The 17,760-nt window shown below is 47.4% G+C and overlaps 1 protein-coding gene across 2 annotated transcripts; it reads left to right on the top strand.

Annotated features, from left to right (window-relative positions):
• The first annotated feature begins 2,573 nt into the window (after positions 1-2,573).
• DNAJB13 (DnaJ heat shock protein family (Hsp40) member B13) lies at positions 2,574-15,798 on the top strand. Of its 2 annotated transcripts, none has more exons than XM_082749770.1 (8): positions 2,574-2,720; positions 7,712-7,815; positions 8,786-8,947; positions 11,455-11,612; positions 12,657-12,770; positions 13,826-13,939; positions 14,820-14,896; positions 15,482-15,798. In XM_082749770.1, exons 1-8 carry the CDS (start codon positions 2,653-2,655, stop codon positions 15,633-15,635), a joined length of 951 nt encoding a protein of 316 aa, XP_082605896.1. In that variant the 5' UTR covers positions 2,574-2,652; the 3' UTR covers positions 15,636-15,798. The 2 variants fall into 2 exon arrangements, with proteins under 2 accessions (XP_082605896.1, XP_082605897.1); XM_082749771.1 differs by having other exon boundaries at positions 8,726-8,947.
• The last annotated feature ends 1,962 nt before the right edge of the window (positions 15,799-17,760 follow it).

Here is a 17,760-nt window from a genome sequence, read left to right as displayed (position 1 = left end):
ACTCTTTAAGGGTGGGCCATGAAATGACTTTCTTCCAAGGAGTACAATCCAGAAAGGAGGAAACAAAAGTAACCTTACAGTGGAGAGAAAACTGAAAAGGCTACCTCAGCAGGTGAAGGTCATCATTGCCAGTGATGTCATGTTGATAGTAGGTCCCTTTGATATGTTGGGATGAGAATGGCATTTCACCTCTGTGGTCTTCCTTCCAGAAGCCCCTAGCCTCAGTCTAATCATCAAGCAAATCCCATTGAGAGGCTGTACAAAATACACGACCGGTACTCCTTATTAAACTATCAAAATCATCAAAAAACAAGAAAAGTGAGAAACAGTTTTAGCCAGCAAAACCCTAAGGAAACCTGACAACTAAAGGTAATGTGGTATCCTGGTTGGAATCCTGGAATAGAAAAAAAAGACATTGGGTTAAAAACTAGGAAATCTAAAAGTGTGGATTTCCATTATAAATGAGGTATCTGGAAGAAATAAAACTAAAAGTCAACTTACTGAATGGGAGCAGATATTTGCAAATGACATATCTAATAAAGGGCTAATATCCAAAATATACAAAGAACTGCTAAAACAAGACTCAAAAAACAAATACTCCTATTAAAAAATGGGCAGAAGCCATGAAAAGACATTTCTTCACAGAAAACCTACACATGGCCAACAGACACATGAAAAGGCGCTCAACATCACTCATCATCAGGGAAATGCAAATCAAAACTACGATATCACCTCACATCTAAATTGACTAAAATTAACAACACAAGAAACAAGTGTTGGCAAGGATGTGGTGAAAAAGGAGTCCTCCTGCACTGTTGGTGGGAATGCAGCCACTATGAGAAAACAGCATGGAGGTTCTTCAAAAAGTTAAAAATTAGACAAACCATAAGAGAATCTTAATCTCAGGAAACAAACTGAGGGCTGTTGGAGTAGAGAGGGGTGGGAGGGATAGGGGGGCTGGGAGATGGACACTGGGGAGGGTCTGTGCTATGGTAAGTGATATGAATTGTGTAAGACTGATGATTCACAGACCTGTACCCCAGAAACAAATAATACATTATATGTTAATAAAACACATATATATGTATGTGTGTGTGTGTGTATGTATATGTGTGTGTGTATATATTCACATACACACACATATAAAAAATGTTTTAAAATATGGGGTGCTGGGTGGCTCAGTCATTAGGTGTTTGCCTTCAGCTCAGGTCATGATCCTGGGCTCCTGGGATTGAGCCCACAATCGGACTCCCTGCTTGGTGGGAGGCCTGCTTTTCCCTCTCCCACTCCTCCTGCTTGTATTCCCTCTCTTGCTGTCCCTCTCTGTCAAATAGTAAATAAAATCTTTAAAAATAATTTTAAAAATAGACCTACCTCATGATCCAGTAATCGCACTGCTGGGTATCTATCCAAAAAATACAGAAAGACCAATTCAAAGAGATACATGCACCCCTGTGCTTATAGTAGCATTATCTACAATAGCCAAATTATGGAAACAGCCCATGTACATGAACAGATAACAAAGTGGTGTATTTATGCAACAGAATATTGTTCAGCCATAAAGAAGAATGAAATCTTGCCATTGGCAACAACATGGATGGAGCTAGGGAGTATTACGCCAAATGAAATAAGCCAGTCAGTTTAAGTCAAATACAATATGGTTTCACTCATATGTGGAATTTAAGAAACAAAACAAACTAACCTGGGTGGGAGTAAACGAGAGGCAAACCAAGAAACAGATGCTTACCTAGAGAGAACAAACTGATGGTTACCAGAGGGCAGATGGTGGAGGGATGGGTGAAACAGGTGTTGGAGATTAAGGAGGGCACTTACTGTAATGAGCACCAGGTGATACATGAGTTATTGAATCACTGTATTGTATACCTGAAACTAATATAACACTGTAAACTATAGTGCAGATAAATTAAAACTTAATAAATAAATGTCACTAAATTGAGCATTAGAAAAAAATCACAATGTATCAATATTGATTATTATTTGTGGTAAGTATACCTTTCTCATGTAAGCCATTAAGAGTACAGGAAACTGGGTGTGGGGCATATGGGAATTCTGTCTTCCCAACTTTTCTGAAAGTCTAAAACTATTCTAAAATTTAAAACTTATTTTTAAAAAATCAGCTAGATGCATTTGTTCTGAAAATGGTTTTTTTTTAAGATTTTTTTTATGAGAGACAGTGTGTTGGAGTGGGGGTGGTGGGGCAGAGCGAGAGAGAGAAAGAGTCACAAGCCAACTCTGACTCCGCACTGACCCTGGGGCCCCAGTGGGGCTTGTTCTCATGACCTGAGGTCATGATCTGAGGTGAAACCAAGAGTCGGACCCTCAACCAACTGCCCCACCTAGGCATCCCTGTTCTGAAAAGTTTTAATTAAAATTAATTGCTACTTTCCTTAAAAACTGAGTTGAGAGTTTCTGAGTTGAGTGACCTTTATCAGGGTCACAGAGTCAGCCCCTATTCTTCTAATTCTTCTCTTGGCTCTTCTGTGAGGCAGAATTGAACAGGTGGTTTGCTTGGGCAGGAAGGACTACCACTCCCAGAGTGCCCCTGTGCGGTTGTCAGGAGCAACCAGAGAATGCAGACTAACAGCCCTCTTGGAGTCGGGATTATACAACTGGGTACCTTGCCAGGCAGCCATGGGCCAGGACTATTACTCCGTGCTTGAGGTCACTCGCAATTCAGAGGATGCCGAGATCAAGAAGGCGTAAGTGGGGGGCGGGAGTGAGGCTTTAGGGGAGTGCCAGGAAGGCTCCACCTTTATCTTCCAAACTGAGCTTTCTTGCACAGTTTAGGGCAGGCAAGATAAACCTTGTTCCTTCTCTTGATTCTTGCTTACCTATACTCTAGGTTTGGGCTGGGTTAGAGTTCCCAATTCATCATGCTTTACCTCCTAAACCCTATCTCTCTTCCTGCTCATCCTGGTTTTCCTAGCAATAAAAGTCAGGACAAAGGAGACATTTGAATTTTATTCTGATTATGGAGAACCAAAGGATTGAAAATAGTTGAGTGACCTGACCAAATGGGTGTGTTTCATAGTTTATTCTGGCCATCAGATGAGTTTGTTTTTGTTTTTGTTTTTTTAAGATTTTATTTATTTATTTGAGAGACAGAGATCAAAAGTAGGCAGAGAGGCAGGCAGAGAGAGAGGAGAGAGCAGGCTCCATGCTGAGCAGAGAGCCCAATGTGGGGCTTGATCCCAGGACCCTGGGATTGTGACCTGAGCCGAAGGCAGAGGCTTTAACCCACTGAGCCACCCAGGTGCCCCTCAGATGAGTTTTTAATGCTGAACGGCATTTCTCAATACTTCCATCAGGTCTTGGGGATTTTGCGGTCCATTTCCAAAAAAGTGTAGGATGGGAGTCAGCACATTTTTCTGAAGAAAAAAAAAAAGTGTTTTTGGGGGGTAGCTGGGTGTCTCAGTCAGTTAAGCATCTGACTTGATTTCAGCTTGGGTCGTGATCTCCAGGTCATGAGATTGATCCCTGCGTCAGGCTCCACACTAGGTGTCAAGCCTGCTTGGGATTCTGTCTCTCCCTCTGCTCCCCCCAAACCACACACACCCTGTTCGCTCACACACGCACTCTCTCTCTCAAAAAAAAAAAAAATGTGTTTTTTAAATGTATATTTATTGAGTGCCTACCCTATGGTTAGGGGCAGTGGTAGAAGCTGGAGATATGATCATGAATCAGACAGATAAGTAGCTTGATTTTGTTGATTAATACAGATAATGAATAAGTCATAAGTGTGATGAATGTTACAGAAGGGGAAGTACAGAGGGTTGTGAAAGCTTATTTTAGAAGTAGAGAGACCCTATTCAGGGGCTGTCAGGATAATCAAGGCTGACAATGAAGCTTAGGTGCACCTGGATGGCTCAGTGGGTTAAGCATTCATCTTTAGCTCAAGGCATGATCTCAGGGTCCTGGGATCAAGCCCCCCATCGGGCTCTCTGCTCAGGAGGGAGCCTACTTCTCCCTCTGCCTCTGCCCCTCTCCTTGCTTATGTGCTCTCTCAATCTCTCTCTCTCAAATGAATAAATAAGATCTTTTTAAAAAAGAAAAAAGAAGATGAAGCTTGAAGCAGGACAGTGGGTTGGTGAGAAGAGAGAGAATGGACTTGGCTCTTTTTTTTTTTTCAAGATTTTATTTTTGTATTTGACAGAGATCACAAGTAGGCAGGGAGGCAGGCAGAGAGAGAGAGAGAGGGAAACAGGCTCCCCGCTGAGCAGATAATCAAGGGAGAGAGCCCGATGGGGGCTCGATCCCAGGACTCTGAGATCATGACCTGAGCTGGAGGCATAGGCCTAACCCACTGAGCCACCCAGGCACCCCTTGACTTGGCTTTTAATCAGATCTTTGAAGGGTAAGGAAAAAGGGAGGAATCTGGGATAATACAATTATGGTTGGGCAGTAATCCATTTATTGAATGTACAGATTCTGTTCTGAAAACCTCCCATCATTATTTCATTTAATCCTTACAACAACCCTGAGAGGTAGGTGCTATTATTATCCCAAGCCCATGTGCCTAGTAACCAGTATCTGGACACCAGGCCTACTGTGGTTCAGGTCCTATAGGGCATTAATTGTGGGGTAAGTCGAAAGAGTCTACAGTGTGGCTGAGAAACAAGACACAGACTCATGAGACAATTACAGAGTAACTCAGGACAGTGTGTGATGTCACCCACAGTTCAGAGCATCTCCTTGGCCAATGGGAGCCATCTAAGGAGAGGTCACAAAGAGTTGGAGTGCCGAAAAGTAAGCCAAACTTAAACACTAGAAACACCTAGATCTGAATCCAGGTTCTCCTACCCACTAGCTGTGTGACATGGACAAAGTGCCCTCTCTGGGCCTCGTTTTCCCATGTCTAAAATAACAGTAACAAACAGTGGCACCTGGGTGGCTCAGTGCGTTGGGCATCTGCCTTCAGCTCGGGTCATGGTCCTGGGTCCTGGGATTGCCCTTCACTGGACTCCTTGCTCAGCAGGGGGCCTGCTTCTCCCTCTCGCTCTACCCCTCCCCCTGCTTGTGCTCTCTCTTGTGCACTCTCTCTAATAAGTAAATTCTTAAAAATTAATAATTATAAAGGTTGTTCTAGTATTAATATGGGATCGTATGAGATAATGAATATGAAATGCCCAGCAATCATTTGCCTCAAAACCAGGTCCTATAGAGTGGTTAAAAGGACCACATGTATTTCAAACAATAGCCCTTAACCCTTCTCTCTCGTAACAGTTTTAAGAGATGAGTGCTATACTGGAGTACCTAGATTTTTGACCTCCCTGCTCAAAATGCTGAATGTATATAATGAAGAAAAGCTCCACGATGATTCCTAATTGCCTAGCTATTTCCCTTCTCAGTGTCTCTCATTTGGTCTCAGCTGCTACATCTGAGCTGTGACTCACCTCCGTCTTGGGCACTCAGTAAAACAGTGATGGTTGTAAGTAAAACTTACAACTACTCAAGTTTATATGAACACGGAACTCTTCTCAAACCCACTTACTTTTACTCATTGATAGAATATTCTTTCAGTTCTCCTCATAACTGACTTTGGCCTTTGTAACTGAGAAGGGCTGGTTTCAAAGCCTCAAGGAGGTCATGACAATTGTGTTCAAGTCTCTGAAGGTGGAACAAGCCGATACTCTCTGTAAGGGCTCCAAGGTCAGAGTTAGGACCTTCAGAGTTAGAGGACAGCAGGCCTCACTCAGTAAGATGAAATGTTGCCTCCAAGTCCGAGCGGTCCCACCCTGAGATGGGCTGCCTTGTGGGACAGTTACATTGGGTCATTCTTTTACTCTCTGCTGCTCAGAGCTAGGCACCAGGGACACAGAACCAGACACAGTAACTCAAGGAAATCACGCTAGTGGGAGAGACAAGCCAGTCAATAACCAGCTGGAGCACCAAGTACTAAGTTTAGGGACGGAAGGCACTGGGGACTCGGGAAGGGGATTCTAACCCAGAATGGAGGCTGCAGTTAGGGAAGGCATCCTGGAGGAGTTGACCCTGAGCTGTGTGTTGGAAGATGAATGAAAATGTGCCAGTGGGAGATGGGAGGGACTGGAGAGGGGTGAGTGTTACAGGTGAAGGGAGTAGAATGTCAAAGACATGAGCAACGCAGTGTGGGGAGTTTGGAGCCTGGGCAGAAGGTCAGTAGAGGTCATGGGAGTGGGGAGAGAGCTGTGAGTAAGAAGGCCAGAGAGAGAAGCAGAGGCTTGAATCTCAGAGAGATTTGGATTTTATGCTGAAGACAAAGGGGAAACCAGTGGAGGATTTAGGCCGCAGAGTGACTTGGTCAGGGGGCAGCACGCCAAAAGGCCTGGGGAAGGGGAGCACTAGAAACAGGAAACCATAGTTCTGCAATAGTTGTAGGGATGAAGCAGCAGGAAGAGAACCTTAGGGAGAAAGAAAAACCAACGTGCCTGGGTAACGGGTGGGATGGGGGTGGAGGGGACAAAGAACCTGGGAGTTGATAACGTTCAGGTTTTTGGCTGCAGTTCCTGGGTAAGTGAGCAAAAAATGAGGGAATGAAAGTGTGTTTCATTTGGGCTCATTGAGTTTGTGGGGCCTTTGGGACATCAGAGAGGAGATACCAAGATGGCTCTGGGAGCTGGGCCCTCTGAACTGCATCAGTAGACACCGTGGGGCTCAGGCTTCCTGAAGAGAGCCCAAAGCAGGTGATTGGGAGGGAGGTGAGAGGGGCTGGGGTCTTTATTCCCAGCTCCCTTCCTAGCAGGGCCCTTCAGGTTGGCTATGTTCCTTAAATGAAGTGACGGCTCCTGCCAAGGGCCCCCATCCACACACCCTTCCGTGGGATGTCATGAACTTCTCCTTCCCCTCACTCCTATAGGCTCGAGGGCATCAGGATCCCTCAGGGCTCCTGACCTTGGGCTACAGCGCCGTCCACTATGGTTATCCTCCCTACCTCACACTTTGGTGAGTGGTCCCTTTATCAACTCCACAAATCCCCCAGTCCATGCCAGCTCTTTCCTCCCAGACACTGAGGGTACAGCTTTTCAGATGCTGTAGGTGCTGCCTCACTTGAGTGGTGGGATGGGGCAGCTATGGAAGCTGGGCAGCGAATGAGCACAGAAGCAGGAGACACTAAGAGGGCCTGACATGTGCTGAGTGCCTCTCTGTACTCAGCCCTTTGACGCCTTATTTTATGTGATCTTCCCAAGAAGCCTAGGGGTCAGTTCAGACATCAAGACAGGATTCGAAATATATTGGGGGAGGCATGTGTGAGGGTCAAGGAGGAGCAAGAGTGGGCAGGAGGGCCTTCAGACCCCAGTGCAGGTCTGATGCCTGTGGTGGGGGAGCTGGGTGGGGAGGGCCGCAGAGTCGGCTGGAGAAAATGCTCAGTCCGGATGATTGGCAGGAGTTCCGAGGCAGAGGTTGTAGGTTGGAGGGGTCCTGTGTCCCACAGGGAGGCACAAGCACGAACATCCTCACCATGCTTGGGCCCTAGCTGGAGCAGGTGGAGGAGGGGTAGCTTCAGCACAAACACCGAGGGCAGGCAGCTACGCTTTCTCCCCGCTGGGCCCTCTTCAAGGGCATCTGAGCCATGGGCCACCTTGGCTACCACAGCCCAGACTTTATAGTTGGGAACATCAAAGCAGTGAACAGAGAGCCAGCTCTAAGCCAGCTCTAAGCACCTTGGGCCTGTTTCAGCTGCTATGACGAGTATGAATCCTCTCTCCTCCAGGTACCGGAAACTGGCCCTGAAGAACCACCCGCTCAAATCCAGCGAGCCATCTGCAGCAGAGACATTCAGGCAAATAGCAGAGGCCTATGATGTGCTGAGCGACCGTGAGTGACTCTGCTCTCTTCCTCAGGTCTTGGGTGTTGGGCTTTCTGAGGGGACCCAACAGAGAGGAGGCATTCCTCTTCCTGCCCTGGGCAAAGAAAGAAAACAGCACGAAGAATTAGTCGCCTATCTCAGTAGTCCAGAGATAAGGCTGACGTAGCGTGGGGAGCCCTTGGATTAAGCTGATCTGCTCAGCTGGTCTTGGAGGGGGCAGAACCTGGTGCAGGTCCCCACAGCCCCCACATTCACCCTGGGCCCGCAGGGATGGGCACAGTGAGATGCTTCCTGCCAAGGCAGGAAGGTAAGGCTGAAGCTGGTGTGCACCTTTACTCTTCCCGGACGGCCAAGGAGAGCATGTCTATAAAGGGGCATGGAGAGGCTGGTAATTGAGAAATCTCCTGAAACTAGGAGTATAGAAAGCGATTCCTCCCCTCTGCCCTGGCAAGTACCTGCATGGACATCCTGAAGTCTTGTCCCAGAGACTAGTTACAGATCCTGTGCCGAAGAATGGCCAGATCACAAAGGTTTTTCTGGTCCCGAGTTCTCAGGACTTTGGAGTCCTTAGACTGTAGGAGTTCAAAGCTCTAGAATCTGGGAGCTCTAGAATTCTTGGATTCTAGAATTTCAAGGTGCTAGGATTCTACCTGCCCCAGAAAAAACTGTATTTGTGATGATGAGTTCAGCCCAATTCCCGGACAGTAGCCTGACTGTTAATCTCCAGATCCCTCCTCCAGGCCTCCGCCACCGTTGTGGCTCTCCTCCAGGCTACAGGCCCATACCTAGATGCACCCACCATGAGCTTCCGCACCTGACTTTTCAGATCTCCTTCCAAAGACTGCCAGACAACAGGCACGTTAGAAATAAGGTTGCTTTTGCCCTTTTCTCTCCACCCTGTGTTCATCTGCTTCCCAGCCCAGTAGCTATCTTAGTCCCCGAGACCGGCCCCTTCCTCAAGGTGCAACATGTCCACAGCTGTGAAGAGAGGCATCTATGACAAGTTTGGAGAAGAGGGCCTGAAGGGCGGGATTCCCCTGGAGTATGGAGCCCAGACCCCATGGACCACTGGTTATGTCTTCCACGGCAACCCTGAAAAGGTTTTCCATGATTTCTTCGGAGGAGACAACCCCTTTGGTGGTAAGAGGCCCCACCTCCCCACTTGCCTTACTGGGAAAGGACAGAGCTATAAAAGGTTTCTTTTCCTTGAATCCTTTTGTTTATTTAAGAAATAGATATAGTGCCTGATTAAAAAAATTGTATTAAAGAAGAAATAAAGTCCAGCCTTTATTCCTTCTCTAGGAGCAGCCACTTACTGCCAACAGTTTATGTATCCTTCCAGAAATTTTCTGTGCATTTATGAGCATATATTTATGTTTACATAAGCCTTTTACCTAATTAAGGAAAGAGGACCATATTGTACATGCTGAGTTTTTTTTCACTTAGTGTATCTTGGAGATGATCTTATTATGTACCATATTGTATACAGATCTGTTTCATTCATTTTAATAGCTGCATCAGATTTCATTATACAAGTGTGTGTTAGTCAGCTGAGTACATGGATGGCTGTGTGAATGATCCCACATCCCGACAAACTGACAAAGAGCTGATTTCTGAGGCTCAGGGTCATCTCGCAAGGACAATTGACCCTCAGACCTGTCTTCCTGGCTTCAGTTTTGCGACTCAGAGAAGCTCGGTTTCATTGCCTGTCCCCCTGTAGCCTCTCCGCCTGGCTATACCACCGCCTTTCTGCATTTCAGAAGTTCTCTTTTCCTTTTCTCCATGTTAATAACAACTGAGTACGGCTCACTGTCTGTCTACCTCCGGGCCCCCTCCCACCCTGCATTGCCTTCTCCTGTCTGCCAGAGGGAACTAAGTTCATCAGCTGCATGTGTAACTGGACAAAGCGGGGGACTCAGGGTCAGGTCTGTTTCAGATCCACACACTGCCTCTTACGAGCTGTGTGGTTCTCGGCAAATCCCTTCACCGCTCTGAAACCTCAACTTCCTTTCTGGTCAATGACTATACTAGTCCTTTCCTCACCCATCATTATCAAATGAGATAACGGGCTTTATAAATCCATTATGAACATGCGCTCTGCAGACTGAAAGATACTGTACAATGGATCTGTCTCTCCCAGAGACAGGCACATGGAAAAGAGACAGCTCGGAGGAGCCAACCCAGAGCTTATAGGGGCATTGCTTACAAGGTTTGGGCTATACTGCCGGAACGCCCGGGTGGCTCATTTGGTTAAGTGGCTGCTTTCGGCTCAGGTCATGATCCCAGGATCCTGGGATCAAGCCCCACATCGGGCTCCTTGCTTGGCAGGGAGCCTGCTTCTCCCTCTGCCTGCCACTCTGCCTGCATGTGCTCTTTCTCTCTCTCTCTCTGACAAATAAATAAATAAAATCTTAAAAAGAAGAAGAAGAAGAAGAAGAAGCTATACTGCTTCAGTGCTTCACCCCAGGGATTCGTGGGTCCCATCTCCCTACAGGGCCGAGGGACAAGGCCTTCCTATGACCTGGCTACTGGGGTGTCTATAGCCCCGTACACCATAGCTGCAGCGTGAACGAATGAATTCAGTGAATGATACAAGAGGGGACCAGGTAATTCACAGGCCTCTTGATTCATTAGCACAGCACAGCAGGGCACACATTACAGTGAGGCCTTGCCCTAAAAATCTGAATTATGATAGCAACCTAGACTCTACACAAAAGGCTTCACATGTAGTGATAAGCACAGTGGTTCAGGACACAGGTTCTAGAGTCACACTGTCTGAGTCCAGATGGACTGTGGGGCTGTGAGCATTTTCTTTGGCCTCTCTTCCCTGTAAGAGAACCATGTGAAGCACTGACACCAGCTCCTGCTGCAGAGTAAGCTTTCAGCAATGTCTAGTTCTTCATCATCATCTTGTTATTTAATCCTAATGGTAGAAGGCAGATCAGGCATTATTACTCCAATCCAAGCACAGAAAAACTGGAACCAAACTACTACATAGCACTTCAAGAGGCAAGGGCTCTTTGGACTGGGATGGAAGGGCAGCAAGAGGTGTTTATGGGTATAGAGCTGGGCAGGGAGAAAAGAGACTGAAGAAAAAAACGTTTGGTGAACTCTCAAATTTTTAAGGAACCACCCCTGCCCCAGCCCTTTGTCAGCGGCTGACTTCATAGAAACTTGAGTCTGGGGTCTCTAGTGGTATTGGGCTGGGCTGTACATGAGGGAAAGGGGAGCCTCGGGAAGGGTAGGAAGGACTAGAATGCTTATTATGACTCTCCCAGCGGCCTTCTAACTGCAGGAGTCATTTCTGGAATACCAGGAGCTGCCACCAGAGGGCACTCCTCTCCCTTCTGAGACAGCCAGTCTCCAGGGGTATTTCCCAAGTTTAGGGGGAAAGGAGTCAGGAGAGTGTGGGACTATCCAAAAAGGGTGGGGTGGGGGGTTTGAAGTAGTGGGAAGTGGCAAGGATTGATAATCATTGGATCTGCAATTAAGGATAACTTTTTGACCTGGCTTAACAGTCTGAGTCTGCAAGATAGGAATGAGATGCTGGGTATTACACTTGGGGTGTAATATGTGTGAAGGTGTCTGTGCATCCAAGTCCCTGGAAGCAGCCTCTCTTACTCCTCTCCTCTCCCCACCTCCTGCAGAGTTTTTTGATGAAGAAGGAAATGAGGTAGATTTGAACTTTGGGGGGCTCCGGGGCCGGGGAGTCAAGAAACAGGACCCCCCAATTGAACGAGACCTCTACCTATCCCTGGAGGACTTATTCTTCGGCTGCACCAAGAAAATTAAGATCTCCCGAAGGGTGAGTACTGGGCTTCCTCCTACTGGGAGCCACTACCTATCCTGTCCAATCTTACAAGTAACCTCCTCCCTGTCCTCACTGGAGACCTCAGGTATGGTCTCTGATGGAATCATGAAATCTCAAGTTTGGGGACATAAGATAATAGAATTCTAGAATCTGAAGTTGGAAGGGACAATCAAAGGTCCCATTCTATCCCATGCAGGAATCTCCTCTCCAGTGTTCCTAACTGGGACAGAGTCTTTCCTTTGCTCTCAGTTCATCCCCATCCCTGTGGGAAGTTGGGCTCTTAATGTGCAGAGTCTCCCGTGAATTCTGCCCTCTGGGCATTACCAGACCATACCCCCAGGGCTTCATCAGTGTGTAAGCCTCACAAGGAAGAAGAAACAATGTGGGCATGGAGGGTGGGCTGCAGGACATTCCCCAAGGAGTCTGATTGAAGACCTTCAGTGCCCCAGGGTACAGTCAGTCCTTGAGTTGGCCCTGTCCCGTGGCCCAACCCTATGCTAGGCACACAAGCAAGACCTTTTAACACCTTTCCCCAGAAGAGGAGATGCCAACAATGGCCATGCTTTCCGCGGATGGCACTTGTCTGGGCATGTGATTGGGGAATGGATGGATGACATAATAGGGAATGCTCGAATATGCTGACCTCTGTGGTCTTTCTCCCTTCATGATTAAGAGACCTCCCAGAGCCTCATGGCCAGGGTCTCTTGATTTGGAGAGAGGACCTGGGTATGTGCTCACTATGTATTTGTTAGTGGCCAGGGCCACGTGATTTCTAGGGCAGGAGTTGGGGGCTTGATCAACTCATGGTGACCACTTGGCATCTCAAGCCCCAGCCCTACGACATAGCCTGTCATCCTGGAATTATAAGTCCTTGGTTCCAGTGAATGGGGTGAGAGTGGGAATGGCTCTGGAAGGTTCTCCCTGTTGTTAGAGGAATGATCCCAAGCACAGAACCTCTGTAACAAATTTCTCATGTGAAAAGGCCAGCCGGGAAATCCCCAGCAAACTTCTCCCCACCCCCCCGCCATCTGGCTGCAGGTGCTGAACGAGGATGGGTACTCCTCTACCATCAAGGACAAGATTCTCACAATTGATGTGAAACCTGGTTGGAGGCAGGGCACACGGATCACCTTTGAGAAGGAAGGGGACCAGGTGAGAAGGAGGGAATTGACTAGGATCCATCCTTAATTAGTGTCAGTTGCCTGGGCTTGTCCATGGAGTGGGAAGACTGAGAGGGAAGGAGGCAATGCTTTCTCCTGCCCCTGTGAGCCCTACTCTGGTAGGGAGACCAGTCTGCAGAGTGGGTGAGATGATCCCCAAAGTCTCTTATAGACGACAGAGCCTCATCATACCTCTATGAGTGGATACCCAGGGATTTCCCCCATTTTGCAGAATAAGAAACTGAGACCCGGAGAGGGAAGGGATTTGCCCAGGGCAAGAGCACAAGAGCTCTCTCTTCCTGATTTTCTTCAGTGCTTCTTGAATAAAGCCTAACTACAGGAGCTATTCAGAAACCACTTATTAATAATAATTTTAATACCATTTAATATCTTAATGATAATTACTTATTTAAATAAAAATATAAAATTATTGTTCAAGGCATGCTGAATCCTAAGTCTGAGAAGAGGCAGAGTGATGGTGTTTTCAGAGCCGAAAGAGATTAATTCCTCGGCTGACACTTCTTGCTCCCTTTCTCACCTGTAAAACATCTACTTCCAAAACACGCCCTTCAGGACCCCGCTCTAATGCTCCCAGCTGTGGGCAGCCTCCCCTGACCCCCCACCTAGGTTAGGGCCTCTCTGGTCTCCTGCGTCTGGGTTCCCTTTACCATAGTCTGGAGCACATTGAGGACTGTGGGCCTGTCGCCCACAGCGACAGTTAATGAAGCCTGGCAGGACAGAGGCTTGCTGGAAGTTGTCTTCAAATTTGCAGCTCAGAGTTTTGCCCACCACCTCAGGAAGCCCCGTCCCCCTCCAGCTGAGTGAATCCTTTTGCTCAATAGAGGAGAAGTATTTGGGGGGGCTGGATTCACCCGAGTAGGCTTCTCAAAGAAGCGGATATGAAAACAAACTGTAAAGGTCCTTCCAGAAAACCTGGTTTAATCTCTTCATTGTTCAGATGAAGACATGGAGACCAGTAGAGGTAGGAACTTGGCCAGTGGCACACAGCCAATTAGCCCTTGTCAACCCTTAGCCTCCTCTGCCCAGGGCCCCAACATTATCCCAGCCGACATCATCTTCATCGTAAAGGAGAAGCTACACCCTCGCTTCCGCAGGGAGAACGACAACCTCTTTTTTGTGAACCCCATTCCCTTGGGCAAGGTAAGTGGGCAAAGTAGAGGAGAAGAGGTGGGCAGATGAGAGTGAGCAAGCCGGCCGCATTCTGCACTCCTCCCACTGCATGGGGTAGGCCTTCAGAACGTGAGGAGAGCACATATAATCTATGTGGTGTCTTCAGGGCCCCTCTGTGTCCTCAGACTCCAAGCACAGAATAGCACCGGCCTAGGCTTTGCCTTCCCTTCTGCACTGCACCTGCAGGCAGTCACTCAGTCAGTCCCGCCACCTGGTCTGTTCATCTCTCAGTCTGGGTGTGAGCACCTGCGTCTGCCCAGGAGCCCTCTGGCGGCCCTCCCGCCTCCCTTCCCAACTTCTCTAGGCTCTTCCCCGTACTTATTGGACTTATTGGACTGTGCCACTGGCTTATCTCAGCATCTCCTATGATGTTCAGGGCCCTCCACACTCTGCCCCTGAGGTTCTCCCCCCGTGCACTCCGACCACCGTGCTCCTCGGAGCTCCTGCCTGCTCACACCTCCAAATTCTTGTTAGTGCTATGCCCTTTGCATGGAATGCTGTATCCACCTGGTCTCCCTGGCAAGCTCCTTCTCACCCTTATCAACTGCCATCATGGGGCCGCCCTCCTGTCCCACTCCAAAATGTTCGGGGGGCCTCTCCTTGGCTCCCGCAGACTCCTTGACTTCACTCTATCATAATATATGTCATCCTCAGTCTTACGTAGCAGACTGAGCTCCTGCGAGCAGGTAGTTAGTTGCCTGGCTCGCTCTTCTGTGAGTCCTTGAACAGCCTTGTGCCTCCTTGAGGCAGGGCTCATGGCCTGGCACTGAATAAGCTCAGAAAGTGCCTTCTAAACAGAAAGGCCAAGGTGACCTCCCCCACTCCCACCTTTGGCCCTCATGTCCCCTAGGCCCTGACCTGCTGCACTGTGGAGGTGAAGACCCTAGACGATCGTCTGCTCAACATCCCCATCAATGATATTGTCCAGTGAGTGCCCCTGCTTGGGACCCAGTTGGCAGAAGGGCTGGCCTGGACCTTGGAGGGTAGTGGCACGCTGGGCAGCCCCGTGCCGTTCAGTCCTGGCCAGAGAGACCTGAAATCCAGCCCCACCTCTGGCCAAGCTGCAGTCACCTGGTAAACGGGAGTGCCTTTCTCTAACTTGCACAAGGCCACTTTAGAGCCCAGAGGGCCCCCGTGTTGGGCAATCTTGGTTGCCTTCCTCCTCCTGAACCTCTCATTAGTGTTCTGAGTTGTATTCCTTAAGTCCTTTCCAGGAAAGGCCCTCCCCATGGGAAGCTTTACTCAGCCTCTCAGCATCCCAACCCAGGGTGGTATCTCTAGTTCTGGAACCCTCTGTTAGAGACTCAGTGTAAAAGGGTTGTCGAGGGAGCAGGCTGTCTGAACAAGCCAGTTCCCCCACCCCTACCCCGTTCTGGTTGAAATGAGCCCCATGGCGGAAAACCGTACTGATTGCCCCTTGCCTGAAGTTATGCAAGCAGGGGCAGCATGGGATCTGTCAAAATGCTCCTCTGTGGGGCCGCTAATTTCCCTTCTCTCATCCTCACCTCTCAGTCCCAAGTATTTCAAGAAGGTGTCAGGTGAGGGGATGCCGCTGCCCGAGGACCCCACTAAGAAGGGAGATCTCTTCATCTTCTTCGACATCCAGTTCCCCACCCGCCTCACACCCCAAAAGAAACAGATGCTGCGCCAGGCATTGCTGACATAACTCTTGTGGACTGGGGGCTGGTGCGTGGAGGAGGCTAGCTGGGCCTTTAGCCCACCCCGGCCTCAGGATGTGCAGGGGAGCCAGCCCACAGCACAGATGGGAGGTGAGGATGGGATGGCAAGGGACTTTTAAACTGACACAATAAAGATTTATTTCCTACCTACCAGTTGCACCCAGGAGACTGTGTTGGAGGAAAAGGAGCTTCATGTATCTCTTTCTTGTGAGCAGAGGGAAGGGCAAGGTGTAGGAAGCCTAAAACCTGGGTCCTTGTCCAGGTTTTTAAAATTTATTTAAATTCATTAGTTAATGTATGATGTGTTATTGGTTTCAGAGGTAGAGCTCAGTGATGAAGTGATAGATCAGTCTTATATAATACGCAGTGCTCATTGCATGCCTTCCTTAATGCCCATCACCCGGTTACCCCATCCCCTATCCCTCTCCCCTCCAACAACCCTCAGTTTGTTTCCTTATGGTTTGTCTCTCTCTCTAATTATACCTTGTTTTATTTTTTCCTCTCTTCCCTATGATCCTCTGTTTTGCTTCTTAAATTGCACAACCCGGTGAGATCATATGATAATTATCTTTCTCTGATTGCTTATTTCACTTAGCATAATACCCTCCATATCCATCCACATTGTTGCAAATGGCAATATTTCATTTCTGATGGTTGCATAATATTCGTGTGTGTGTGTGTGTACCACATCATCTTTACCCATTCATCTGTCAATGGACATCTGTGTTCTTTCTTTTTTTTTTTTTTTAAGATTTTATTTATTTGTTTGTCAGAGAGAGAGAGCACAAGCAAGCAGAGTGGCAGTCAGAGGCAGAGAGAGAAGAAGGCTCCCCGCTGAGCAAGGAGCCCGATGTGGGACTCGATCCCAGGACCCCGGGATCATGATCTGAGCTGAAGGTAGCCGCTTAACAAACTAAGCCACCCAGGCATCCCACATCTGGACTCTTTCAACAGTTCAGCTGTTTCGAACATTGCTACTATGAACACTGGGGTGCAGGTGTCCCTTCGGATCACTACATTTGTATCTTTGGGGTAAATACCCAGTAGTGTAATTGCTGATTCGTAGGGCAGCTCTATTTTTAACTTTCTAAGGAAACTCCATGATGCTTTCCAGAGTGACTGTACCAGTTTGCATTCCCACCAACAGCATAAGAGGATTCCTCTTTCTCCACATCCTCACCAACATCTGTTGTTTCCTGACTTGTTAGTTTTAGCCATTCTGACCAGTATGAAGTGGTATCTCATTGTATTTTGATTTGTATTTCCCTGATGCTGAGTGATATTGAATGTTTTTTCATGTGTCTGTTTGTCATTTGGATGTCTTCTGTGGTGAAGTGTCTGTTCATGTCTTCTGCCCATTTCTTGATTGGATTATTTGTTCTTTGGGTGTTGAGTTTGATAAATTCTTTATAGATTTTGGATACTAGCCCTTTATCTGATAAGACATTTGCAAATATCTTCTCCCATTTTGTTGGCTGTCTTTTGGTTTTGTTGACTGTTTTCTTTGTTGTGCAAAAGCTTTTTATCTTAATGAAGTCCCAATAGTTCATTTTTGCCTTTGTTTCCCTTGCCTTTGGAGACATGTCTAGCAAGAAGTCACTATGGCCGAGGTCACAGATGTTGCTGCATATGTTCTCCAGGATTTTATTGGATTTATGTCTCACATTGAGGTCTTTTATCCATTTTGATTTTATTTTTGTGTATGGTGTAATGAAATGGTCCAGTTTCATTCTTCTGCATGTGGCTGTCCAATTTTCCCAGCACCATTTGTTGAAGGTACTATCCTTTTTCCATTGGATATTCTTTCCTGCTTTGTCAAAGATTAGTTGACCATGAGTTGAGGATCCATTTCTGGGCTCTCTTCTGCTCCCTTGATCTGTGTGTCTGTTTTCGTGCCAGGACCATGCTGTCTTGATGATTACAGCTTTGTAATAGAGCTTGAAGTTTGGAATTGTGATGCCACCAGCTTTGGTTTTATTTTTCAACATTCGTTTGGCTATTCAGGCTCTTTTCTGGTTCCATATGAATTTTAGAATTATTTGTTCCAGTTCTGTGAAAAACATTGATGATATTTTGATAGGGATTGCATTGAACGTATATACGTATTGAATG

This window comes from Mustela nivalis, assembly GCF_964662115.1.
Source record: "Mustela nivalis genome assembly, chromosome: 9".
Classification (NCBI taxonomy): Eukaryota; Metazoa; Chordata; class Mammalia; order Carnivora; family Mustelidae; genus Mustela; species Mustela nivalis.
Note: the sequence above shows the minus strand (reverse complement) of the source record. Positions and strands in the feature narration are given on the sequence as shown.